Raw genomic sequence first — 26,507 nt, 5'->3', positions numbered from 1 at the left:
GAAAGAATGAAATCTGGCCTGTGTAGCAACGTGGATGGACCTTGAGGGTGTTATGCTGAGTGAAATAAGTCAGGCAGAAAGGGACAAATATCATATGTTTGCACGTATAGGAGGATTAGGAGGAACTTGACGGAGGAACAAGGGGGAGAAGAAGGGCGGAAATGGTGGGGGAAAGGGAGAGAGGCAAACCATGAGAGACTCTTGAATGCTGACAAAAACTGAGGACTGATGGATGTGGGGGGAGGGGGGATGGGCATGGAGGAGGGCACTTTGGGGATGAGCACTGGGTGTTATGTGGAAACTAATTTGACAATAAACTATTTGTTAAAAAAAAAAAAAAGATCCACCATTCAAGCGAATATTCCAGAACTATTTCATGATATCATCAAAGACTCCAATGAACCCCCAGTAAGTCACACGGAGTTTGCAGGCTGCAGACAGGTGCACAGGGGTGGGTTCTCCAGAAGCGCACACGAGTCTCAACTCATCACCATCTGGATTTCTGAGCCTTCCTCTGATTACAATTTCCAAGAGACTCCACTTCAAGTGAACCCCACTTTGTTTTCCTGTTTATAAGTTAATTGGGCTGTCAATTACTTTGTGTTAGAATAGAGTGAAGCTATGTGTCCACATTATTTTTGAAAGTTTCCCAGCCTCACATGAAGCGCTCACACCTTAACTGGACAGCTCAGTGAGTTTTCACCGATGTGCGCACCCACATTACCACCACGTTCATCCGGACTCGGCTCGTCCGCAGCACCCTGAGGCGCTCCCGGCCCCTCCTGGTGGATGTCCCCCCATGGGCGATGACTGTTCTGCCCTTTGTCACCATACATTTGCTTTAGGATGTTGTATTTGTGGGATCGCACACTCCGGTCCGGTGTCATTCACATGACACAGTCCACAGTCACCACGTCGCCGCCTGGAGCACGACCTGTTTGTGCTTGTCGCCGTGTAGTACGCCTTCCGTGGCACGGCCACCCGACCACGCACCGTCCCACAGCTGAAGGATATCCGACCTAATGGACGGCGGTGCTCAGAAGGCTCCCACACGCGTGCCTCCCGGTTACACGGCTCGCATCTCTGCGGGGCACACACCGAACGCAGGAGTGCCTGGGCCACACGGCACCTGTGTGTCCCCTTTGGGTAGATACCAAGCAGCCTCTCACGCGGCTGTGCCGTTTTACGTTCGCAGAGCCCGGGTCCCCTCAATCTGTCTGTGTCTGCACTCCTGCCCCTGGTGGCCGAGAGGCCACAATGCACGTCCCATCCCCTGGAGACACCGAGCCCGCCGGTGAAGTGCTTGTTCAGCCTTTTCATAGATTTGCTAGGTTGCCTCTTTCTTAGATTTTTAAAGTTTTACGTATTCTGAATATGAGTCTTTTGTCAGATATATTTATGGCAAACATTTTCTCTAGTCTGTGACTGGCCTTTTACTCCCTTTAAGGTATCTTTAGTGGAGAGATTAGTAATCTTAATAAAGTTCATTTCATCAAACTTTTATTATCAGTGCTTTTTATGAACTGCTTAAGAAACCACCACCACATAGGGGCGCCTGGGTGGCTTAGTTGGTTAAGCGTCCGACTTTCGCTCAGGTCACGATCTCGCGGTCCGTGGGTTCGAGCCCCACGTCGGGCTCTGTGCTGACTGCCAGCTCAGAGCCTGGAGCCTGTTTCAGAGTCTGTGTCTCCCTCTCTCTCTGACCCTCCCCTGCTCATGCTGTCTCTCTCTCTCTCAGACATAAATAAAAACATTTAAAAAAAAAAAAAAAAAAAAAAAGAAACCACCACCGTGATCAGAAGCTATTCTCTCCTAGGGCTTCTTCCGGAAAACCTCTTACTTTTTGTAATTAGGCTTATGACCCATCCCGAATTAATTTTTGTACTTGGCCTGAGGTAGAAATCAAGATCCATTTTTCTCCTCGACATCCGATTCACTGGGAACCACGTACAGAACAGAAGGGCGGAGGCGCACCCGCCCACGTCAGGGTCTGAGCGGGGCCCCGACGCGCCGCCGGCCTGCCTGGGTCACTGCAGGTCGAGTCCCCGTGTCCGCCGCGCCCTCCGCGAGAGGACAACCCCAGCGGTCAGGGTCCGCGCTGCCTTCTCCCCTGTGCTCTGGTGCTCGGCGTCTGGGGTCCTGCGGCAGCGCCTCCAGGGTTGGCCGATTCCAAGATGTAGTAAGTGACTCTCCTCCCGCGGAGCCGTTCCCGCGCCCGCCGGCTCCGAGCGTCGCCCCAGCACCGCGCCAGCACCGCGTGGCCCGCCCGCGAGCCGCCGCAGTCACTCACCCGGCCCCCCGGGGCCTGTGCGGTGGCGGTGGTCTCGAGGAGGCCGTGGGCGGGGCTCCTGCACGTGCTTTCCCCGGGCCCACCTGGTGCACCTGGGTCTGATACAGTGTTTTCTAAGGAATTTGCACATTTCCCCCAACTTGTCAAATGTGTTGGCACAAGACTGTTCACGGTATTTTATTATTGTTCTAACGTCCATAGGGTCTTAGTGGTGACCTTTTCCATACCTTTTATTTACAATTAGCACTGCTTTCTATTAGGCTGATCACCTTTGATAGGGCTTCATTAGCTTTATGAATCTTTTAAACACCCCGGTGTTGAGCTCTGTTCACTTCCCTCCTGGACGTCTGCTTTTAGTTCACTGGGCTTAATTTGCTTTTCTTCCTCTCATTTCTTGACCCAAATTAGCCTACGTGCAGCTAGAGGCGTAAGGTCCTGATGGTGTCTACTTTCATGGTGTCTACTTTCATCAACGCTCAGTGAAAAATAGTTCATAATTTCCACTGTGACTTATTCTTGGACTTGCAGACTACTTAAACATAAGTTGGGGGCGCCTGGGGGGCTCAGTCGGTTGAGCGTCTGACTTCAGCTCGGGTCATGACCTTGCAGTTTGTGGGGTTAAGCCCCGCATCGGGCTCTGTGCTGACAGCTCAGAGCATGGAGCTGCTTCAGATTCTGTGTCTCCCTCTCTCTCTGACCCTCCCCTGCTCATGCTCTGTGTCTGTTTCTTAATAATAAATAATTGTTTAAAAGATTTTTTAATTAAAAAAAAAAAACAAAAAACAACGTATGTTGTTTGAATTCCAAACATTTAGGGGATATTCCAGTACCTTTTTGCTGTTAGTTTTTTAAGAACTGAATTTCACCGAGGTCAGAGAACATGCTAGGATTCTAGTCCTTTGGTTCTGAGACCTGCATTACAGCCACCCTCACGCGCCTGTTCTGTGGCCGCCTCACTGCGCTGCTGTGTGGAAGTCTCGGGCTGCTTAATGGTGTTGCTACAAGCGGCATCTCTCACCTACACCAAGCGGCACGTTAAATCCAGCGAGAGATGAAAAGGACACCTTGTGGTGCAATGGATTTACCTCAGAAACTCACAGTTCATTTAACACCTGAAAACCGCTCAGATCTCTGTCCTCTCTGACGTCAGTCTGCTGTCCCGTCAACTACTGAGAAGACGTGTGAAAACTCCTGACTACCGTGGGCTCGTCTTTCTCCTTTGACTGCGGTCAGCTTTTACTTCCTATATTTTCTTTTTTATTTTAAGAAAGAGAGAAGGAAGGGGGGGCGGGGAGAGAATCCCAAGCAAGCTCCACGCTCTGTGCAGAGCCCAACATGGGGCTCGATCTCACAACCCTGAGATCATGACCTGAGCCGAAATCAAGAGTCAGCCTCTCGACAGACTGAGCCCCCAGGTGTCGGTACTTCCTATATTTGAACCTAAGCACACACACACTTAGGGGGTCCCATTCCCACAGAACTGACTCTTCTTCATTCTGTAATGTCCTTCGAGTAACATTTCTTCAGTTTACTTTGATGTTAAGATGAAAGATCTCCTTCAGGTGTTTCCTAGGTTTACCTTATTTATCGCTTTGCTTTAACACTTTGTGTTTTTATCTATGACTTCCGTCTCCTACAGACAGTGAATTTTTAAAACAGATTTTTTTCATCTTTTTATTGGAGTCTTTAGTCCATGTGTAGCGATGGACACAGCTGGTGAGATCTACCTTCTTATTATCTGTGTGGTTTTTCTGTCCTTTATGTTTTTTGTTTCTTTAGCCATCCTTGCTTGCCTTGTTTCAAATTATTCAAGTATCATTCCATTTTTTTTCTCTTCATAAGCCATGGAGCTGTACTTTATCATTTTTGCCATTATTTACGTGACTTCACAAAGAATCCAAGAACCATCCAAGCTCATCCATCCTGGACCCTTTGTGCTGTTAATGTCAAGTTTTACACTCCAACTCCTGCTTAAAACCCGGGAAGAAACTATAAATGTTACTTTAAACAATCGAGATGCGTTTCCACCGCTCGCGTGGTCACTCTGCAGGTCGCTCGCCGGGGCTGCCCTCCAGCCGGCGTGCGGTCACGTGGCGGTGGGTTCTCAGGGGTCTTCATGCAGCCCGTGTCAGCAACGGCGTTTCTGCAGGCACATCAGGGGGCAGGCCCCCCACAGCCCGTAGGGGTCACTCTGCTGGAGAGTGTCATCGGTCTCGTTCCCCAGGAAGGGGACACTTTCCTCACCGGCTGCTTTCAGATGTCTCTTTGTTGCTGGCGTCCAGTACTTTGACCATACGTGCCCAGATATCGTTTACTGTTGCTTTTTCCGGAATCCATTCTGCTCTGGGGTTCCGGAGCTTCTGAAATCTGTAGGCTGACGTCTCTCATCAGCTTTGGGAAACTGAGCTTCTGTCCCACTTCCTCTCTCCTTCTGGAACCCCAGGTACACATGCATTAAGCATTTTCACTGTGTTTCATGTGTCTCTTTGCTTTTTCCATTCTTCTGTTTTTTCCCTATGAGCTTCCTAGTTCACTAACCCTATCCAGACTGCTATTAAACTATGTAATGAATACTTCAGATATTATACTTTCATTTCCAGAATGTTCCTTGAATGTGTTAGTAGTGTGTCTTCATGTCCCTGTCAGGTGAATGCAGTGTGTGCCTGCCTTCCCGAGAGGGATCCGGTCATTAGCACACGCCGTCACTTCTTCCTAGACACCAGGCATGGCCGATGAGACGGCAGAGGTGCTGCCCATGCGGTCACTCTTTTAAAGACAGCCAAGGTTTTGTCTCATTGTTGTTATTACTTCGGTTGAGCACACACATCTGGGAGGCTCACCCCCACCCCACCCCGCCCCGTGAGCGTCACTTTAGTTCTTGTTGGGGCTAAATCTGGTCTCATTTGGGTTTGGTCTTACTCTGAGGGAGTGACTCTCACATCAAAGCGTGGCCCCTCCGGGGTCTCTGCTGAAAGCCCGGTGTCCCTCATGTCCCTCCCGGGCCTGGACTGTCCCGTGTCCCAGAGATGCACCTCCGAGGAACACTCTGCTCCCTGCGTGGCTCAGGAGCTGAAAGGGCTCGTGCGCAGATCTGGGGGCGCCTTGTCTGTGGGTTCTTGCTACTTGAGACTTGCCCCTCCAGGTCCAGCCCCCTTGGGGGCCCTGAAGGATGCCCTCCATCTCCCTGGCACAGCGCGCCGCTGCTCCGCTGTTTGGAACCATGCCGCGAACCCCCAAGTGAGAACAGCCCTCCTGTGTGCTCTTCTCTGCGGGGGCTCAGCCTGTAAGTCCCACCTGTGCCGGCCGGTCTCCAGGGCGGGCGTACGTGCGCCTGCGGGCGTGCATGTGCGCCAGATCTGCAAGTGGTCTCTGCCTGGAAAGTAAGCCCAGTACAAGCTCGTCGTGGCTGAAACTACAAGGTTAGAGAGTTTTTGTTAAAATAAAGCAGTGCCTTTTCCCCAGTAACGGAGTTATATACACAAGTACAAATCCAGCAATAATCAAGACTAGATTATATATTATAAGTGTTTGGATTTTTGGGTCTTTCTTTTTTTGTTTTTTTAGGTAAAGTCTAAACCCAATGTGGGACTTGAACTCACAACTCCAAGATCAAGAGTTGTCCAGTTCACTGAGCCTCCCAGGCGCCCCTGGATAATCTATTTTAAATGCAATCTAAATTAACAAATTAATGTCCCCAAGTGTGGAGACTTCATTTCTACACATGCACACGCACACGTGCACACCCCTGCCATGGGACTGACAGTCGAGCCTGTGGCATCGCTCATTTCCCACCACGTGAACACAGTGACTACACCCAGAAGCCCACAGGTGTGGAGCGGGTTATGTGGCAGTAAATGCACCTGAACAAGAGCCAACCTTTTATTACTGAAATTCTCTGTGACCAAGAGAGATTAACGTTACATATTGATAAGTTTTTAGAAAACTCTTTGAGATCAACCCATGAGCCACAACATTTCAAAGAGAAATTCAACAAAATACAAGCGACGGGTATCTAAACGCACCTGCTGGGAACACCACATTAGATGGCTGTACACTTTGATGGGAAACGGTGGTAAATGTAACAACCAAATCAGACCACTGTCTGCTCTGAACTGTTTCTTGCACCTCTTATCACTGGACCGCCTACCACAAACCTGTTTCTCTTAGGCACCATGGAACTCGTCTGAAATGTTTTGTTTTAAAATCTGTAAGGAATCTCCACACCCTGCCTGGGGCTTGAACTCACAGTCCCCACATCAAGACTCCTGTGCTCCACCGACTGAGCCAGCCGGGCGCCATGATTGTTTTAAAATTTTAACCAAAGCCTTTCAGCACAACCGCACAGACACTCCCCAGCGCAGATGCCCACACTCCGTCCAGCCCGGGGAAAAGTCCGCCGCGGGAGCAAACGAGGGGAAAGCAGCCGCTGGGCCTGTGTCCCCACCCGGTGAACTCAGAGCCCAGACATCCATCCACACAGGCTGCTTCTGCCAGTGTGTCCACATTTAGACGTGAAATCTCTGAGACTGCACAGCTCAAAGATCCCCTCTGGAACAACAAAAAAAGAAGACGGTCTCTAGAAACGGTATTCAAAACAAACGGAACTGACATAAACCACGGGGCCCAGGGCCTCTCGGAAGCGTGACCTGCGTCGACTGATCTTTGAACACCGAGGACAACACCCTCAGCCTTTCTGAAACCTGGCTTTCCTCGGTCTTCAGAACTCACTTAAACAGTGGAGCCCGCGGCCGCTGTGTATGGAGGCAGCCGGGGCTGCCCCCGGACCAGGCGAGCCACAGCCGCGGTCGGCTCTGGGCCCGGAGAGGGCGGGGGCCCCTGCAGACTGATGGGGAAGCACCTCTCCCCTAGAAGCCACTCTGCCTCCCCCCGCCGGCCTGGACCGGGGCTGCCTGCTTCCGTCCGAGGAAACCACCGGCTGCCGCCAAACGTGAGCCTCCGGGCCCCAGACAGCCCACCACACCCACGGCCACCTGCTCCATGCAAGTGAGCAGACGTGGAGCCCGACACGTCCAATGACCGTGGCCAACCGCACAGTCATTCTTTCTGGAAAGAAGCAGCTTCAGTAATTCTCCAGCGACGGCTGTCACCTTCACGCCTGCGGAGGGCGACACAGCGAGACATCTGCTTCAGGAGCACCATGCCGAGGCTTGGTCCTCAGATTTTTCCAGATGGTAATGGTGTCAGAGCTACCAGGCTCCTTTCTCCAGGGAGGGCAGGGTGCTCTTCGGCCCCCACGGACGGCAAGCCCTGCACGACCCTGGGGAGCCCAAGCCCGGCCGTCTGGAGGAGCCCCTGCCCCGCCTGCCCGCCCACAGGGCCCTGGAAACCCTTCAGCTGGCTGCCGGAGAGGGTTCAAGAAGTAATTGCTTTATGTTTATTTATTTTTGAGAGAAATAGCAAATGGGAGAGGAACAGAGAGAGAGGAAGGCAGAATCCCAAGCAGGCTCCACGCTGTCAGCACAGAGCCCAACGCGGGGCTCGAACTCACGAACCAGGAGATCATGACCTGAGCCGAAATCAAGAGTTGAACGCTCAACCGACTGAGCCCCCCAAGCGCCCGAAAGGTGACAGCTTTAAAGGCTTGCACCGACGCCTAGTGCTGCTCCCCACAGCTGCCCCCGTCTTGTGTGGCGTTGCCGTCACCTGGTGGACACGAAACCTGAACGCCAGGCCCGGCTGAAGCAGAGGCGGGAGGGAGCGTCTGCTCCGGCACAGACAGAGGTGCCTGGCGAGGCCTCTCTGGCCTGGGGGCTGCAAGGCTCAGCAGAGGCCCCTGTTCCCACGGGTGCTTCCCCCACGGCTCCTTTGCTGACTTTGGGTCAGGCTGTTGGAGCTCTGGGTACCCGTTGGGGGAGGGGGGTTGGTCGCTGGCCACACAGTGCTCTGGAAGGAGCCCTGCAGCCCCCAGACACCCACCGGGGCGGCCTCGCTGCCGAGCCCAGGGCTCCGGGTGACAAGGGGCATCGGTCTAGAACAAGAGACAGACAAGTGACAGGCGGTCAGGACGTGATAATGCCACCCGTCACTGGCCCTGCCCCGTCACCATGAGGACCAGCTGCCCCACATCTGGGAAGGAGGCCACACTGGTTCTCAGGGAGCGGACATGCGAAGGGGGGTCCACACACGGACACGATCCGTCTCCCACCCAAACCGCCCTGTTGGAAAAGACCGCATGCGAATCACTCCATCAACTTCAAAATCCAACATCTGTGAGTAAGTTCTTCTTCAATAGTTCTTTTCCTTCAGGGCGACAAACAGCCGCTCGCACCCGAGGAACGGGCAGGAGTGCTCGCTGTCCGTGGCCCTCCTGAGGCCCCGGGGTCCGTGGCTGGCACAAGTGTGCCGCCTGCAAAGCCGGCCCACGACCAGCCAGCATTGCTCTTTCACCCACGGTTGACGAATCAAATGTCTTCACATCAGGGCAGATTCCTCAGAAAAATCTCTTAATTTAAATATAAAAATGTACTTTTAGGGGCGCCTGGGGGGCTCAGTCGGTTAAGCATCCCGACTCCCCAGTTTGGCTTGGGTCATGATCTCCTGGTTCCTGAGTTCGAGCCCCACATCCTGTTTGGGATTCTGTCTCCTCTCTCTCTGCCCCTCCCCCGCCTTCTCTCTGTACCTTTCTCAAAATAAAAATTAATTTTAAAAGATGCACTTGTGTTTACATTTATTTATGTACGTGTTTATATTACACGAATGTGAAACGTGAGAAGCACGCAGAGGAAGCATAATCAGGGGTGACAGGTGGAGGGTGCTCTGGGCGCACAGGGCACGCAGGGCCGTGGACTCGGGCTGCGCACACGGCACGGAATGGGACACTGTGTCAGCCGTGCCTCGGTAAACACACACGTGCACACACCCAGCGCTGTGAGAGAGCTGACAGGTACCCGGCAAAAGCCTGTGACTCTGTCAGCCTGAAGCGACTTCCTCTCACCGGCTGAGCTGAGCATCAGCGACGTCTAGTTGCACAGGAGCTGCCACGGAGGCGCATTATGAGCCCCTGAGGATGGCCCAGGACACGCCGGGGATGCACCTGCGTGCACGTGGGACTTAGGGCGCGTGCCTGCCGCTCTCACTTCTTACCTGGGCTGGCCGTCACCAGAGCAGGTGTCCTGGGCTCTGAGTGCAGGGTGGAGGGGCCAGAGGGGGGCTTCTGCTCTGCGGTCAGCAACCCCAAGAGTGACTCGGGCTGGTGGCGGGCCCTGGGAACACAGGAAACGAGTCTCACCCACGTGAAGGGATCCCCGCTGGCGGGCTTGTTCTGGAGAGTTCCAGGAGTCCTTGATCCTGATGCCGTGAGCAGAGCATTGCCATGTGACGAAGCCAGGTCTCGCTAGAGGCTGGTGTTTGGGTACTTTTATCAGCTTGCCACCCCCAAACAGCAGGGTCTCCACATGCCACTTGTCTGGGGGAGAGGTTTCTCTCCCAGAAGCAAAATGATTACAATGGGGGTTCTGGCACAGAAGGCAAGGAGACATTGTGCGAACACAAGCACGTGCGCACCTGTGGCCTTGACAAACGATCTTCCACCAAGCGCTTCGAGGCGTGTCGAGCAGGTCATTTCTCTAGAAGTGCAGTGACATCATCCAATGCCTTTTTGCAAGAAGTTGTTTAAAATTCCAGGGTCAATCCAGAATCAAGAAAAGGTCATCCTTGATTCATGTTTTTACACACGATGGGAAATAATCTTTAAACAGACACCCATTCCGCTGTTTCCCATAACGTGCGCCTGGGTGTTGGGGCCTGCAGGCCGGGCCAGGCTCCCAGGCCCGTGCAGGAAGCCCCCACCTGTGGCCACGCCGTGCTCTTTCGTGGCTTCCCTCCCCGTGAAGAGCTGGAGGGGACGTGGCATGACGTTCTGCTCAGATATGACACCATAAGCACAGGGGTGGGGGGGACCTCAGCTCATTCTTCCCACGTAGTATCTACCGACCTAACACCGCGGCAGCTGGGCGATGTCGGCCACTGGGGGGACGTGGCAGCTTTGCAAGGCACCCACCCTCCTGCTGCACAGGCAGCTCGGCCCCAGGAAGGGGACACCTGTGTCAAGGTCCCTCTCAGACCAGCACACGCTCGCAAATGCAGCAGGGCTGGGTCTGGGGCCCATGCTGCTCAGGCTCCACGCCGTGAACGAGGGCTGTGAACAGGGGGTGCTGGCCGACCGTTGGACACACGGTGAAAGTAAAAGAACCAAGTTAAACTAAATCAACGTGAAAAGCACAAAAGTCCCTTTAATCAGTTAAATACTGTTGATCAAGAAATGAAACTGTCTGATAAACCTACTATCCAGGCCAATATGACTAGACCTTTTCGACCTTCCCCAGAAGGTTCCAGACCGCTCAGGAGGACCCGTGAACGCCAGCCGCGGACTCCCGCTTATGCGCTGCCCGCACGTGGGACACGCCTCTTGATTTACACACCTGCAGAACTGCCACGGCCGGAGCTTGAGCCACAGCACGTCCCGCCTCAGGAAGGCCTGGCAGAGTGGGGACGGGACCCCGTGCCCGGCGGCTGCTAGTGCTGAATGCCACGCCTTCCTCTCGCTTCTCCAACTACGAGCCCACGTCTGCTGGGATGTGGACCCATTTGGGGCACTCCAGACACCATGTAACAAAATGCGCACCATTAACGACCAGCCCAGGGAGGCTGGAGCTACCACGGTCTGGCCTTCTGGCGCTCCCCGCCTCTCGCACCAGACCAGGCTCTGGGGACGCCCGACACCACAGCCCAGGCCCCTCTCCTTTCTGAGCCGCCCGAGGAGGAAGCAGAGGCCCCTGCACCTGCCTGAGCTACGGGTGGTCCCTTGGCCGGGAACCACCCCAGGACTCTGCTATCAGCGCGCCTCCTCCATGCGCCGTGGAAGGCTCGTGCACACACACAGCCTGCTCACCGGGCCGGAGACGTCAGCCGCCAGGGGCGCCCGGGCCCTGGGAGCACGTCTGCACACTGAGCGGGGGCTGGGGCGCGAGGAGGGAGGCCCGGGACCGAAGCGCCGAGCCAGGCCCTGCCGGGCCGCGTTCCCCTGAATGGAACACGCGCTCCCCCGGACAAAGGCACATCTGGAAACCGGCCGTGGCCGCGGAGGGGCAACCCTGACCCCTGGCCACGTGCGGGACACCGGGAACCACAGAGCGGACAGCACACGGGAGTCACTGCGGCCCCTTCTCGCGGTGCAGAAACGTGCAGAGTGGCCCAGGCCACACGCCAATACTGACGCCCTCGCGGTGACAACCGTGTGGAAAGCGGGTGCTGGACAGGTGGCCCCGCCTGTGCTGACCCAACCGCAGCCCAGCCTCCGTCGCCTGATCCCACGCAGCCACCCGCCAGGGACCGGGCAGGGGGCGGGGCCAGCGGCCGACCACAGCGTCCTGGGAAACAGTTGTTCCCTGGGCACTTTCATTCTCGCTGTAACAAATACCCAGAAACAGGCTTTACGTAGGACGTCAGAAAATAATGTTTTAAAATAACCCATTTTCACACCACGATCTCTGGCCCCTCTGCCTCTGGTAGGTTCTTCCAAGAAAAATGGGTAATTTAGAATCCTAAAAGCAAAGAAGTTCAAAATAACAGAAATAACAAAACACCAAAACCCACGGAGAGACTTCACCCAAAACTAGTCACAGACGCGCTAAAAAGAAGCAGCAGAAGGTTCTATGGCCCGGCTCCCCATCCCTCCAGCCCGCCCCACGAGGCCCAGTGCCTGACCTGGGGTGGCCCCCGGCACAGACACACCTTGGGGAAGAGGCCACGCTGGAGGCAGGGAGGTGGTGAAAGGCACTGTTAACCACCCCGTGTTCCAAAGTCACCCTCGGCAGCAGAGGCACCGGTCGGGCCCCCGCAGTCTGTGACGTGTGGCCTCCACGCGGGCATGAGGAGCGTGTGGGGGGCAGACTGCGTGTGCCCCCACCTCCCCACACGGCCACCGGTTCCTGGTCCATCCCCGTGTGCTCCCCCCGTGAGATCCACAAAACCTGTCCCGTCGTCCCCCAGCGCCACTCAAGCGTCCTGGGGCCGCCCCGGCCCAAGAGGCCTGCCCACAGCACAGGGTCTGACGTGGACACGGCGGGACCGACGTGTGGAGCAGGTCGTCCGAGCGCCGCTCACGCGCCCAAGGTCCACAGGCATCAATTACTGCTTTAAAGTCAAACCACTCACTTGTCAGCTGAGGAACTGAGCCCAACGCGCGTGTCACGGAGCGCCCAAGCCAAGCGGCCGCCGGCGAGGTGCTCGGCTCTGGGTCTGACTTCAAACCAAGTCCCGCGAGCCGACCCCTGCATCCAGGCTGCTCTGAATGCGGCAGCAGCTGCTCCCATCCCGGGAAATGAGGAGAATGGACATGTCGGTCCCACTTTCAGTCTTTACTGGCCACAGCGGGTCTTCATCGCCCCAGCACAAAGCTTAGGAAACGTCAGCGCTCGTGAAAACAAGGTTGTAAAAATACTGTTTTTTTACACTGAGCATGAAAACAGGGCTGCGCTTCCCAAACCCTGAACAGACGATGAACCTGCTTCCTGCCATGGTGCTCGGGCGACCGCTGCGTCCACACGGGCCACCCCTCGTGTTCCACAGGCTCACAGGCCTCGCACCAACCCCCCCGGCGCCCAGGGGCGCACCACCCACACACCGTGCGCGAATCCCAGGACGGCCAGACACCGACGCTGCCTCCCCCAGGGCACTGAGACCGCCATGCTCCCTGAGCGCCCCCAGACTGGGTCTTCAGGGCGTCTGTGCCTGGCACCCAGTGGGCTCACGGCTGGTTACACGTAAAACCCAATGCCCCGTGGCTGGTCGGGAGAAGGACGTCTGGGCGCCCACGGCTCCGCTGCCCCTTTCGCTGCTTCTCAGGATGGTCTGTCATTGGCTTCGGGACAAGTGGAGTTGAGCTGATTTAAGCAGCGAGCACCCAACGCCTTTAAACACTCAGGTGTGACCAGCACGTCTAGCGGGAACAAAGCAAGGATATGTGTGGCGCGGGCCGCTCCCCCTGTGAATGGACGAAGGCACGGGCGCCCGGGCAGGACCAGGGCCAGCAGAGGGAGCCCGAGTCCCGGTCGGTCCCACCTCGCTCACCGCGCACGGGGCCACGCTTCCCGGCACTTAGAAGCCTGAGGCGGGTTTTGGTGCAGACGCCTCGATTTCAGGGACTTCAGCCTGACGCGTTCGAACAAGCACTTGCTGTTGCCCTGACAACCGAGCATCAACCACCTTCTCTACCACGCGGCCTCCCGCGTGACCCCAGGCCAGTGCGGCCACCGTCCCCATCTCCCGACGGACAGGCGCCCCTCCCCACCACCTCACGGCCACCTGCTCCGGCACAGGGCGCGCAGCACTTACGGGACAGGGAGTGGGTGCCTTTGGGCAGGTACTCCAGCAGCAGGGAGCTGTCGTCTCCCAGCACGTCTGCCTTGAGGGACAGCAGGCTGTTCTTACTCATGAGCGCCGCCCGCAGGTTGGCCACCGCGGTGGCCTGGTGCAGCACCTCGTCCTTCTCGGGGGTGAGGGGCGGGCCCAGGAAGCTGGCCTCTCCTCCTAGGAGACCCTCGTCCACGTGGCCGTAGAGCTCAGCCCTGTCCCCGCGGCTGTCGGAGCTGCTGGCTTCGGCGAGGGTCAGGTCGGCGCCTGGGGGAGCAAACACACAGAGGTCACCTGAGAGTCTCCACGGGAAACTGGCACGTTCGGGAGAAGCCAGGGTGTGGCTTCCAGGCGCCCGGCTGCTTCTGCGAACTCCAGCCCCGTCGTGCGGGCGGAGGCCCCTCACCTGCCTCAGGCAGGGGCTCCACTCAGCACAGTGGGGGACACCCCCCCAGGACAGAGGCTGTCACGTTCCTGCAACATTTTCATCTCTCTGAGAAGAGGCGACACAGAAAAGGGATCAAAGACCCAGCGTACGAGCTAAAAGTACAGGCACGGTCTCAGCCTTGGCGACGGGCCCCGGGACTGGACAGCGACAGCCCGCAACCAAACAGGTAAACTGGGCTTTGGCAAAACCAGAACCTTCGAGGTCTCAGAGGAGGCTAGCGAGACGCGAGAAGACAGGGCGCCTGGCTGGCTCTGTTGGAGGAGCGGGTGATGCTCGACCTCAGGGTCCTGAGCCTGAGCCCCTTGGCGGGCACGGAGTCCACTTAAAATTTTTAAAACGGGGGGAGGGGGGCACCTGGAGAGCTCAGTCAGTTACGTGTCTGATTCTTGATTTCGGCCCAGGTCATCTTCTCGAGGCTCACGAGTTTGAGCCCCGCGTCGGGCTCTGCAAGGACAACACGGAGTCTGCGTGAGACTCTGTCTCCCTCCTTCTCTCTGTCCTCACCCCCCCCTCTCTCTCTCTCTCACAATAAATAAATAAATTTTTAAAAAATTTTTTTAAAAAGGAAAGGAAGAAAGGCGACAAGCCGTGAGAATATTTGCAGACCATGGATCCGACTCGAAGACCTGATCAGAATAGTTCCAGATGCTTCCAACTCAACCTAATTCCAAAGTGGGCAAAGGACCTGAGCAGATATTCATCCAAAGAAGACCCAAAAGTGACCAGCGAGCAGCATCTGACACCCCCAGTCCTCAGGGAGATGCACCCAGAAGCCACACCGCGGGGCGGCTGCACCCCAAGCACTGGATGGTAAAAAGAGCTGAGGACAAGAGGGACCTGGAACACCCTCCGCCACGACCGTCCGATGGCACGGCCGCGCGGGAGGGCCTGACGCGCCCCTGGAGGGCCAGCGCCCAGGGCAATGGGGCACGTCCACAGGGCGGCGTGCGTGCACACTCACAGAGACACTGGTCATAAGTCAGACAAAACAGCCCACGTGCTTAGCAGCGGCTGGCACACATCACGGCAGACTATGCCCAGCCATGAAAAGGCCCAAAGCGCTGACACACACCGCCCCGTGCACGGACCCAGGAAGCCAAGGCAATGCGTGCGCAGGCCGTTGACCCTTCTACGTCGCAGTGAGTTCCCCCAGGAGCTTCGAGGATGGATGTCCAAGCAGCCCTCTGCACCCCTCACGCAGCCCACCCTGCGAATCGCAGGCCTGGCACGGACACTCCCGCCCCCCGCCTAAGGCTTGTCTGTGCAGGGAGGTTCTGGAGCGGAGACGGAGGCTGCCTGTCCCGATGACATCCAAGGACTCAGGCTGGCATGGGCACCAAGCATCCGATCTCAGTCTGAAAAATGGACTGAGCTCCCAAAATTCACTTGTAAGTTAGTAACGTAGGTATTCCTATATCTGGAACCTCCACATGGTCGTGTGCATGCATAAACGTGCTGGCTCACACACACAGAGGCTCTCACACACGCTCACTTACGTGCGCATACTCACACGCACACAGACGCTCACATGCTCACTCACATGCACAGCTCACTCACACACACAGATGCTCACACACATGCTTGCTCACATACACGGATGCTCACACACACTTGCTCACATGCACATGTTCATTCACATGCTTGCTCACACACAGAGGCTTACACACACACTCACATACACTTGCTCATATGCTCACTCAGACTCACACACACACTTGCTCACACATGCTCGCGCACACACACTCATTCACGTATGCACGCTTGCTCACATGCACATGTGTGCATGTGCACATGCTTACTCATACACGTGTGCACACAAGCTGTGCCTCCTCTGGACACGGGGTCAACGTGGGCAGTGGCTCGCCTGCAGACACGCCACACGCATGCGGCAGCAAGAGGTGACCACACGCCAACCGCATGAGCGGCAGGAAGGCACGTGGGGCGACTTCCTGATGCAGACCTCTTTTATTTTTTTAATGTGTATATATTTTTGAGAGAGACAGAGCATGTGGGGGGGAGGGGCAGGGAGCGAGGGGGACACAACCCAAAGGCTCCCAGCCGTCAGCACAGAGCTGCACGTGGGGCTCCAACTCACAAACTGTAAGGCGTGACCTGAGCCGAAGTCGGACGCTTCCCCAACTGAGCCACCTGGGTGCTCCACTGACCTCTTTTTAATAAATGGAGAAAACAGGATTAAAAATATCAACATTTAATTGTAAAGGGCTACATGTTAATTGTAAAGGTTTTTTTCTACAGGGGAATACAGTGGGTTTTTTTTTCTCTTCTATAAATGATACACCGTAACACTTGAAAATTTAGCTTACAATCTTCAACTGAAAAGCAAAAAAGATAATGAAAATAAGCAGAATGTTTAAATGATCACACTAGATCAGGCAGTGGTATGGGCCGATTCGGGGCAGCAAAGAGTGGGTTCCAGGCACGTGAGGCCCAGAGCCTGGGGGACAGGGCTGCCACGGAGGGTGGAAGGCTGGGAGGGTCAGGGCGAGGGGCACTGACCTCACAGCCAGGGCGTCCTGGGGGGCACGGCCTGGTCGAGAGCCAGGACCCAGTTTCTAACGTTTCCCCAAATCTCCACTCTTTACAATTCCTAAAAGTGCTCACAAGGGGCACTTGAGAATGTTGGCATAGATGTCGCAGCCCTGCCCTGCTCGGCCTGACGTCTCGTCCACCGAACAGGCTCCCATGTGTCAGAGAGCCCGCCCAGCCGGGTGGTCACAGCCCAAATCACACCGAAACGGGTACAATCCAGTTCAACAAAGATTAAGTGTGTATTTTGCCTAACATTTATCTCCTCACTTGCTCAGCAAGGGAATTCAGTGGGTAAAAGACAAGCTTTTGGCAAAAAGTACCGGAACGAGACCCCTGTGTACGAAAAACAATGTGAACCACAGACCTGAGTGTCACACCGAAATCTGTTAAACTTCCAGGAAAAGCACATGGGGCTCGGCAACGACTTCTGTGATGTAAAAGCCATAAAAGAAAAATGTTCACAATTTGGGCTTCATCAAAAATGTGAAATGTATCCTCCTCCAAAAACAATGTTAGGTGAAAACACGAAGCAAAGACAGGGCATGTCTGCACAGCACACACCTGGTGAGGGCCTCGTACCCAGAACACACACGCTCAACGACAACCAGAACGCCTTCAAGGCTCGAACAGACACTCGGGCAAAGCAGAGCGCCGGCGGCGGGTAAGCGGGCCAGCATCGGCTCCACACGGCCAACGTTTCAAACCCGATGGCGCGAACCGGCCTGGAGGGACCCTGACGAGGAAAGCCACACAAGTGACTGATACACAGGGAGAGAAGAGCGACCACGTGGCCCATCAGGGAGCTGCAAATGGAAGGGAGGAGACAGCACGCCCCACGGAACGCTACAAAGTGACCGAGGAACAAGAGCAAGTGCTGAGATGACGTGGAGCAAAGGGAGCTTCACACAAAGCCAGCAAGGGCCCGGGGGGTTCGCCCAACAGCCAATGCGCATCTGCACAGGGACCTCCCATCCTCAGAGCTTGCACGCAGCACCGGAGGCCGCCCGGGTAAGCCCACGTCCACACCAGGAGGGGCGAGGCAGCGGAAGAACAGGACACACGTTCTAATTCTGGAAATACAAGGTGCCTTTCTGACACGTGGCAACACCACAAACCCCACAAGCAAGCTGGAATCCCAGACGCGCAGGCGGGTGAGCGGCTGCCAGAGATCGGGAGGGCAGCACCCAGGGGTCCTTGGTGGCGGATGTGGGTCCTGATCGTGTCTGGATGGGGTGAGTGGAAAGGGCAGGAGGGGACATTTCAGGCAATGGAAGTGTTCTCCATCCAGATGGCAGAGGTGTATGCCATTTGTCAAAACTCATCAAACTCATCTAGGTGCTTGAGATTAAAAAGACAACACACAGGGCATGGGGGGGGTGGGCGGTGGAGGCTCAGTCGGTTAAGCCCTCGGCTCTTGGTTTCAGCTCAGGTCATGATCTCCCAGTTTGTGAGTCGAGCCCCACGTCGGGCTCTGTGTGGACAGTACAGAGCCTGCTTGGGATTCTCTCTCCCTCCCTCTCTCTCTGCCCCTCCCCTGCTCATGCATACGCTCTCTCTCTCTCTCTCTCTCAAAATAAATAATCTTAAAAAAAAGAAAAAAGACAACATGCCCAGCCGTGGAGGACGTGGAGCCACCAAAATTCCCCACCTTGGGCGGGCAGCTGGGGTGTACAGACACAGGAAAAAGCCTGCAGGTTTTTATAAAACTAAGGCCACCCTGTCTCTGAGACCCAGCCGCCGCACTCCAAGGTATTTGCTCAAGAGAAGTGAAAACATGCATCCACAAAATGGGCTTCCCAAAAATGTTCGCAGAAGTCTTGCTCATAATAGCAAAAACTGGCTACTGCCCAGGTACCAGGTGAGAAGAGGTGGGACACGAAGCACGGACACGTGATGTGAGGAGGGAGCACACACCCCGTGACGCGGCTCGGGGGACGTGAGCTGCCCCACAGGGCGCGCACCGCGTGGCTTCTCCCAGAAGCAGCGCTGGACGGGCTACGTGGACTCAGGTCAGGGAAGTCAGGTCAGGGGCGCGGGGCTGGGCCGGCGCTGGGCGGCGGAGGCGGAGGGGACGTTCTCCTCCGCGGCGGCGTCTGGGTGCACGTGTTTACCTGGACTGGTCAAGGGGTGCGGTGGGCCCGGCGCGAGCAGGGCGTGGAAGCGTGTGCACAGACCAAACGCTAACGGAAAACCTGCCGCGGTGTTTGGAGTGAAGTACACTGACTTGCCAGGTAGTTTGAAAGCACTGGAAAATGAGATGGGTTTTTGGGTGATTCAATGGATAAACGTGTAATAAACCACATGTAGCAAAACGTGACGTGAAGAATCCAGGCAGTAAACATGCTTGTTTCCCTTTTTGTTAACTTTTCTCTAGGTATAACTATTTCCCCAATAAAATGTTAAGAAAAGAAACAAGAACTTATCCAGTCCATCACTTCTGGGCAGTTTACTGCATGCATATTATGCCTCAAGGAATAGAAAAAAAGAATGGCAATTTCACTCAAAAAACCTTCCTGTTTAACGTCTGCCCCACGGGGCAGGCCGATCACAGCCCTTAGACAGTCAGGTCCCGACCTCCAGGGCCTGTGACCTCACACGGCAAAGGGGATGCGCGTAGGGACCCTGAGCTGGAAGATCAACACCAGGGCCCTGAATGGAGAGAGCAGCGAGGGTGGGGGGCCGGACCCCGGGACGCCGCTGCAGCAGGCCAGGAAGCAGGCTCCCCTGGAGCCTCTAGAAGGATCGCAGAGCCCTGCCTCCCCACTCCCGACTTCTGAGAGCGGGAAGACGCGAAGTCTGCGCTGCGGGCCACTGGGCGCGTGGTACCTTCTCGCGGCAGCTGTAGGAAGCTCACGCGCCCCAGAAGCGCCTGCACTACACGCTGGACGGAGCACACGGGGTGTGCAGCACGGACTGTCACGGCTCAAGCCAGAGGCGGCAGAGCCGTACACACGGACACGAGGAGTCGACGGTGTGCGCTCACGTGGCGGAGCCCACACGCGTGGGGAGGCGCGGTGTGGCTTCATCCCACAGCAGGCGGCTCGCGGAGGCCAGACGGCATGCGGCGACCTCAGGGAGAGGCGTCCCCAGGACGACCGTGAGGGGCTCCCGGGGGGCAGCTCGGTCACGTTAGCCAGCTCGGCACTCAGGGGTTTGCCCTGTTCTGGTGTGCAGCTTCTACCTCAGCTTTTTTATAACTTTGAAAAAAGCAGTGGCATAAAAATTTTCAAATGAACACTTTAAAATAACACTGCTCCTCTTAAAAATCTCCATTTAAATGGAAGTTCACAAGCAGTGCATTTACGTCCTACCCCGTGGGTCCCAGCCAAGCCCCTCCTCCTCGCTGGGAGGCGACGCCTGGGGGTGGGGGCAGCGCCACACAGTCGGGCCGCCCAGGTCTGGTCCCCACCCCAAGCCGGGAGACCCTTCACTCACTCTGGGGGCATCACTGTCACGGTCCACAACACCGAAAGAAAATAAGTACTTGGTGAAAGAAAACAAAAGCCCTCAAGTTCAAATTGAGACCCAGTGAGGCGGCTGCACGTCTGCGAACCAACCACAGAGCGGCGGAGGCTGGCTTCGGACACGGCGGGGACGCGGCCCGGGAACTCGAGCTCCGTGAAGCTGCCGCACGGCCCCTGCACTCGGCGCGGGACGGGCTCCTTTCCGCACAACCCTAGAGCGCGACCAGGTGCTCACACGCCCCGCAAAAACACATCCCACAGGCTGGGATCACCGACTCCTCACACCAACTCAGGCACATTCCACTGAGATTCCCCCACTTCGGGGATCCCGAGTGCAAGCCTGTGCTGGGCTCCCTGTGTCGCCCAAGCCTGGAGTGCTGCCCGGCTCCCGGGGCTTCCAGAAAGCACCTCCTCCTCCGGCTCCGGCCTGGCACAGCCTCACGACGTGGCCTGCCTTGTCCCGCATCAGCCCAGGACACACTGCAGCTCATCCACAGAGTGGCTCCAGGAGGGACGTCCTCCCAGCCCCACTGGGCACCCGTGGGGACAAGGCACTCAGCAGCACCCAGCCGGGGGAGGCGGAGCAGGGTGCCCGTGAGAGCCTAAGGGCTCATCCTTCACTAACCCGATGCTCTAGAAAATCCAGGCGCAAACGGAGCGCCTGCATGTGAGCTACGCCAGCGGCTCAGCGAAGCCGAGCTCGTAAGGGTCTTGAATCAGGACAGCGATTCAAAAGTATGGCCTTGAGCATGGATGAGCCAAAGGTCACCGGGCATGAGCCCCAGGCACGCGGCCCCCTTCCAAGCAGACCCCACCCCGCAGGCGGCCGGCTCGTGCTCCCATTCAGCCGGCCCCGGGTCGCCAGCGTTTCCCACCCGCCACCTCCTGGCGCGGCCGCCGGGCTCCGCGCTCTCACCCAAACCCCAACCACGAGGGCGCCGCTTGCCACCGGCCAGACAGCAAAGGGCCAACCAGAACCGGCTCCACACGGCTCAGCTCCGATCAGAAGGGGAAACGGGGCGGCGGCGGCTACGGTGGCGCTCCACCTCTTGAGGGAGGGGTGAAGGGTAGGGGGGCGACAGTTGGTCTCGGGAACAGGCCCATCCGTCCGGGTGCTGGGAGGCAGGTCCAGTCCCAGCCCCGAAGATCTGCGCTGCCGCTCCTCAGCCGGGCTCTTTTACCCAAAAATCAGAATACCACGCTGAGCTGGACCGTTGGCAGCGGAAAGGCGCCCTGTCGCGGAAGTGGACCGAGTGACGGGAGAACCAGGGTGCCGGGCGCTCGCTTCAGCCTTCACGCCCGCGGTCAGGTCACCCGCCACGCGGGGTAACTCACACAAACTCGCATGGTTCACAGCTTCTCGGACAAGTCCTTCCGCGCCCTCACGTGCTTCAGGACGGGCGGGGGGGGTGTCTCCCCTCCCCCTCTCGCAGAGCCGGCTTGGTGGCTCCCACTTGAGCCCCCGCAACAACTGTGGACCTGAGGGACCTGAGTTCCTGCCCCCTCCCTGCACAGGAGAGAGGCTGCAAGGGTGCGAGTGGCCGGCGGGGAGCCCACCTTCACCCGCCCGAACTGTGTCAAGCTCCAACTTCACAAAGGTTCAGGTTCAAACATTTACTCTACAAAATAGACCCATTTTATTCCGGCTCCAGAACTCTCTTTTTTGGCAAAACCTTTTAGAGCGTATGTGGGACATTAGGACAAGCCCCTGGGCTTTGGAACCAGCAGCTACGGACCCGCCTCCTGGGGGTCTGGGATCGCATGCGAGGTGGGGAGGCCAGGGCCCGAGGAGCACGCGGCCGAGGACGTGCAACCTCCCTCGCGCGTGTACGCCACTTCCCACGAGCCGCCGTGCAAACGACCGTAACTCACGAGTGAATTCCAATGACACCTTCTTGAAGGCCGCTGGGTTAGAACGCTCTTGACCTTTTGCTCAGAACAATCCCTCTTAAATGCTAACAGGCCTCGGAATCACCACCAGCCAAAGTGGGGACACAGGCCAGGCTGCAGAACTGGGTACCTGAGCACCTGCACTGAGTGATCGGCAAAAACCTGACACATTCTTCTGGAACAGCCTTCTCTCCTGCAAATAGGAGAATTTAGAAGTATTCTTCACTAAGAGGTAATAAATCTTTAGTGAAAACAAACTGGCCCGCACTGGGGATCACAATTTGAGCTTCGGAACCCAGCCCCAGGGCCAGGGGAGAGGAATAAACCACCAGAGGGCAGAAACCATCCTACACGAGCCCCAACCCCACGTCCTTGCTGCAGCAACTCCGAATGATCTAACAGAAGCCGTTCTCAGTTGCCTTGGAAACCCAAGGGATTTAAGACATTAACAAAACTCCTTGGTCGAAATCACTTGTTGGATTCTAAAAACGCCTTCTGCTTGACTACTGCACTCAAAACCTCAAACCTCCAGGCCTGAGCAGCGCACACTCCTGACTGTGCAGAGGGGCCTCAAGGCCTCCGGTGTCACGGCCTGCTGGGCGGCTCACGACCCCCAGCACTGGACTCACCCGGACAGGACTGCGGCCCTGACCCCCCCGAAGACAAAGTGCCTGTCCTCGGGTCATGCACCCTGACAGCTTCTCAGATTTGAGTCAGAGCTGGTGGGAGACGAAGCCTGGCGCACACGGGGTGCTCCCTCCTACGGACAGCCGGCAGGGAGAGGGCTTTTCCAGCAGCTCAGAAACGTAACCACCTTCTTTGGCGAATCTCCAGCTATTCTGGGGTGCTGCCACGTCTGGACACACTCTGGATGTCACCAAACTAGGGGTGGGTGGCTACCGGCATCTGGTGGACGAGGCCACGGATGCTGCTGCCCTAGGGTGCCCGGGACGCCCCCACGGCAGTGAGTCATCCAGCCCGAGGTCGAAAGGCTGTGGTTCACCCAGCCCGTAGTGAGCATTCAGGGGTGTGGCCCTGTGCTTCAGGCTGGGAACACACAGCGGCAGAGAGTGACAGCGACAGTGCGTCTTGGGGAGGTTCTGTTTAATGGGCACAGAGTTTCAGTTTGGGATGAAGATAAATGGTAATGATGACTGCGTGACAATGTGAATGTATTTATCCCAACAAATTATACACTCAGAAACAGAACAGTAGAGGTCATGGCATATATATCTCACTACAATGACAAAAGCCAAAGCACAGGGGCTGAGAGTGGGAGCCAGGAATGTCCAGGGGCCCTGCCCGCCCTGCCCAGGAAGCTTCCCGCTTCCCCGCAAACAACTGTGACACTTCTCAGGGCTATGACCCTTTTCTGCCTTCACCTCTGTCTGTTCTCACGTTCTAGGTTGATTTCTGACCTTACTGGAGGGGCCTGCGCAAGACGAAAACTTGCTAAGAAGCCTCGCCTCCGTCCTGCTCTGGACCAACTCTGCTCCGGCGAGTGCTCTTCCTCACCCTCTGGACCCCAGGGCGCCTGGGGCTGGGCTGGGGGTGGAGGGAGCCTGCTCCCCCGTCTGCCTCCTTGAAGGGCTGGGGTAACGGCGCCCGGCCCCATCAGGGTGCCCGGAGTGTCATCCACGAGTCTGGGAGACAGACACAAATCCGTCATCCAGAGTGTGAGGACCAGCTTCAGCAAAGCTGAGCTTAGAGCCACCTTGAACCTGACACGTGCTCACCTTCCCCCACCCCCCCTGCACAGCAAGAAAAAAACACATGTATTAGTTTGAACCACTGGACCCACACTTGTTGGAAACAAGGAAACATCCGTCCTTGCAAGGGGGGGGTTTGAGCCAGAAGCCTTCACGCCCCCCCCCACCCCCGCCGCCAGGGGAAGTCAAGCTTTTCACCAGGGACAAACCAGGTGTGCACGACTGCCTGTTCAACACTCACAACAACAACCAAAACCCAAGTATGCGGAACAGAAAATCCAGAGCTGAGGCCAGGGGACAGTGAGGGCCCGGGGTCGGGGGGGGAGGTCCTGTCCCACCTTCCCATCACCTCACCTAAAGCACTTTTGCACCTTTTAGTATTTTCACGTTTAAACCTTTTAAAATTAAGTTCTCCTAAGCAGTGTTTACGAAAGGCTCCCTGGAGAAGGGAAAGCAGATCCTTCAAAGTGAGCCCACACCACGTGTCACCCACTCTTCCAGCCACGACCCCTCGGCGGTAGAGAAGCCCTACGTAAGGCGGCTTCGCGCACCAGTGACACCGGCACCGTGCTGACCGGGCACCCGGAGTCACACTCCCTGCGCTCGCACAATCTGCCGCCAAAGGAGGCTGGCCCGCGGGAGGCCCTGGCGGGAGGCTGGAAGGTGCGGCTTCACCTGCAGCACAAGCAGCCGTGGGGCCGCGAACACACACGGCGTCTGGGCCCTGCCTGTGAGAACAAAAGGCTTACTTGAGTCGCGGCCGCCGAACGGCCACCCGGACGTCGGAAGGAAGGGGGTGGCCGGGGAGCCGGCCCGGCTGTCGCCCTCCACCTGCTGTGTGATGTGCCGGACCGTCTCTTTGTTTTTCCGGTTCTTCCTGCGACCTGTGGGCTGCCAGCCGTCCCCGGCAGCCTGCTCTGAGAAAGAGTTCTGCATCACCGCGTCCCTGGAGGAAGGCAGCTCGCTCCCTCCGTAATGAGACGGGGAGATCTGCTCTTCCTTGACGCGCAGAGACCCGTAGCCCACGTCCCCGGGCCACAGCGACTGCGAGGACACGTCGTCGGGGCCGTCAGCCTTGGGCTCCTGGTCCTCCTTCCCGTAGCTGCTGCCGCCTTCGTGGCAGCTCGCGATGGCCGAGTCTCCAGAAGAATTGGCGGGACTCGTGCGCCGGGCCAGCCACGGGGAGATGCTCCTTCCCGCCATCACGGCCGAGATGAGTGCGTCCGTGCTGCTGCCGGGAGGGGCGCTGATCTCGAACTCGGAGAGCTCGTCCGAGGCGTCGGGCTTGATGCTGATGTCCAGCGCGGCCTTGATGAAGTCGTGGCACGCCTGCACGATGTCCGTCATCTGCAGGAAGCTGGCGGCAGACATCACCTCGATGACGTTCCTGCTGGTGAGGGCCAGGTGGGCAGAGTACATGAAGTCGATGATGGCCTTGAAGCCCTGCGCCGTGACGATGTCCAGGTGCGTGACCGTGGCCTGGTCAGACGTCTTCTGCACTTGGCAGTACAGCGTCTTGAAGTAGCGGCTGCTGCCGAGCAGGACGTTCTTATGCGCCTTGAAGACCTTGCCCTCGACCACGACGCACACGTCGCACAGGACCCCGTGCTGCCGCTGCTCGTTGAGCTCCCGGAGCAGGTGCCGGTAGTGGGACGCGATCTCCATGTCTTCCCTGCGGTTGTTCATTTGGAAGCCTTGCTGCTGCTCCTCTACAGACTCTGTGGGGGCAAGAACAGCACAGTTACCCGGGCGGCCAACAGAAACGCCCGTGGGGGGCAGGCGGAGCGCCGGGCCGCTGCGTGTGGGCGGAGGAGACAGCAGGGGCCTGTGCCTCCGGCCACGTCAGAGCGGCCACCGGGCGGGAGGTCTGGGTTCCGCGCTGACCACGGCCACAAGGGACACGGGGTTCCGAACAGAGCCCCACATCTGCCTCTTGGAACAAACACCACATGGTCCACCAAGAAGGCAAACGGCCATCAGCTGCTGAAGCGACAGTCTTCCCCAAATGCAGATCCAGGGGAGACGCCCCTCACCCCTGAGGACGTATCTTTAAAGACAAAGCAAAGGCTTCCTACACAAACAACACAAACAGCAGAGCAGAAAGGCCTGGAAGCAGACCTCACAGCTTCCAAAACTCTAGCTCAAACCAGCCCGAGAGAGGAGGCGTGCAGGGGCAGAGCACAAGGTACCCGCGGCTCCCGATGGAAGGCCCTCTGGTCCGCCCACGGCCCCCCCCCCCCCAGCATGTCCACCACGTTCTCGTCTCTGCTGCCGTGTCAGCTCCCCAGGATGGCCAGAACCCCGTGCCCCAGGCCAGGGGCTCAGAGAACCAGATTCTCACGCAGCTGGAGGCTCTCAGAGGCCAAGACCAGCTCCCTCGCGGGCTCCAGGGTCCAGGCCTCTCCCTGCTTCCGCTGGTGGCTGGCAGTCATGCTCACCCACCTACGCCCTGGAAGCCTAGGTCCCAGTGTCCCCTTCTTATGAGGACCCCAGTAATACTGGACACCCTACTTCAGAACAACCTCACCTTAACTAATTATATCCAAGTTAGCTCACAGTCCAAGGCACTGGGTGGACACACTCACCCCATGACACTGCCTGAGAAAGACACAGTAGGTATAGGCTGACCTTCCCACTTCAATACTCCATTTCCCAGCTGGCTCGTCAAGCGGGAGCACCCACCAAAAATGCCAACGTGTGTTTAATGGGAGAGAACTAAGCTGGTCAAATGTAGGGGCGCCCGCCTCTTTCCCGGGAGGCGTGGGTCCCCAGGACTCGGTCCA

At 57.1% G+C, this 26,507-nt stretch overlaps 1 protein-coding gene across 1 annotated transcript in view; it reads right to left on the bottom strand.

Moving 5' to 3' along the window:
* Positions 1–26,507, bottom strand: part of ZBTB46 (zinc finger and BTB domain containing 46) — a 62,771-nt gene that overhangs the window by 9,393 nt on the left and 26,871 nt on the right. Inside the window, exons 2-3 of the mRNA XM_039237067.1 lie at positions 24,474–25,442; positions 13,646–13,930 (exon numbers count right to left, since the gene is read on the bottom strand). Coding sequence (XP_039092998.1) covers positions 13,646–13,930; positions 24,474–25,410 — 1,222 coding nt within the window. The 5' untranslated portion in view covers positions 25,411–25,442. The remainder of the gene's footprint in view (positions 1–13,645; positions 13,931–24,473; positions 25,443–26,507) is intronic.

The sequence above is a fragment of the Hyaena hyaena genome, unplaced genomic scaffold, assembly GCF_003009895.1.
Source record: "Hyaena hyaena isolate Hyena2069 unplaced genomic scaffold, ASM300989v1 scaffold_118, whole genome shotgun sequence".
In the NCBI taxonomy this organism is placed as follows: domain Eukaryota; kingdom Metazoa; phylum Chordata; class Mammalia; order Carnivora; family Hyaenidae; genus Hyaena; species Hyaena hyaena.
This window is presented reverse-complemented; position numbering and strand designations above follow the sequence as displayed.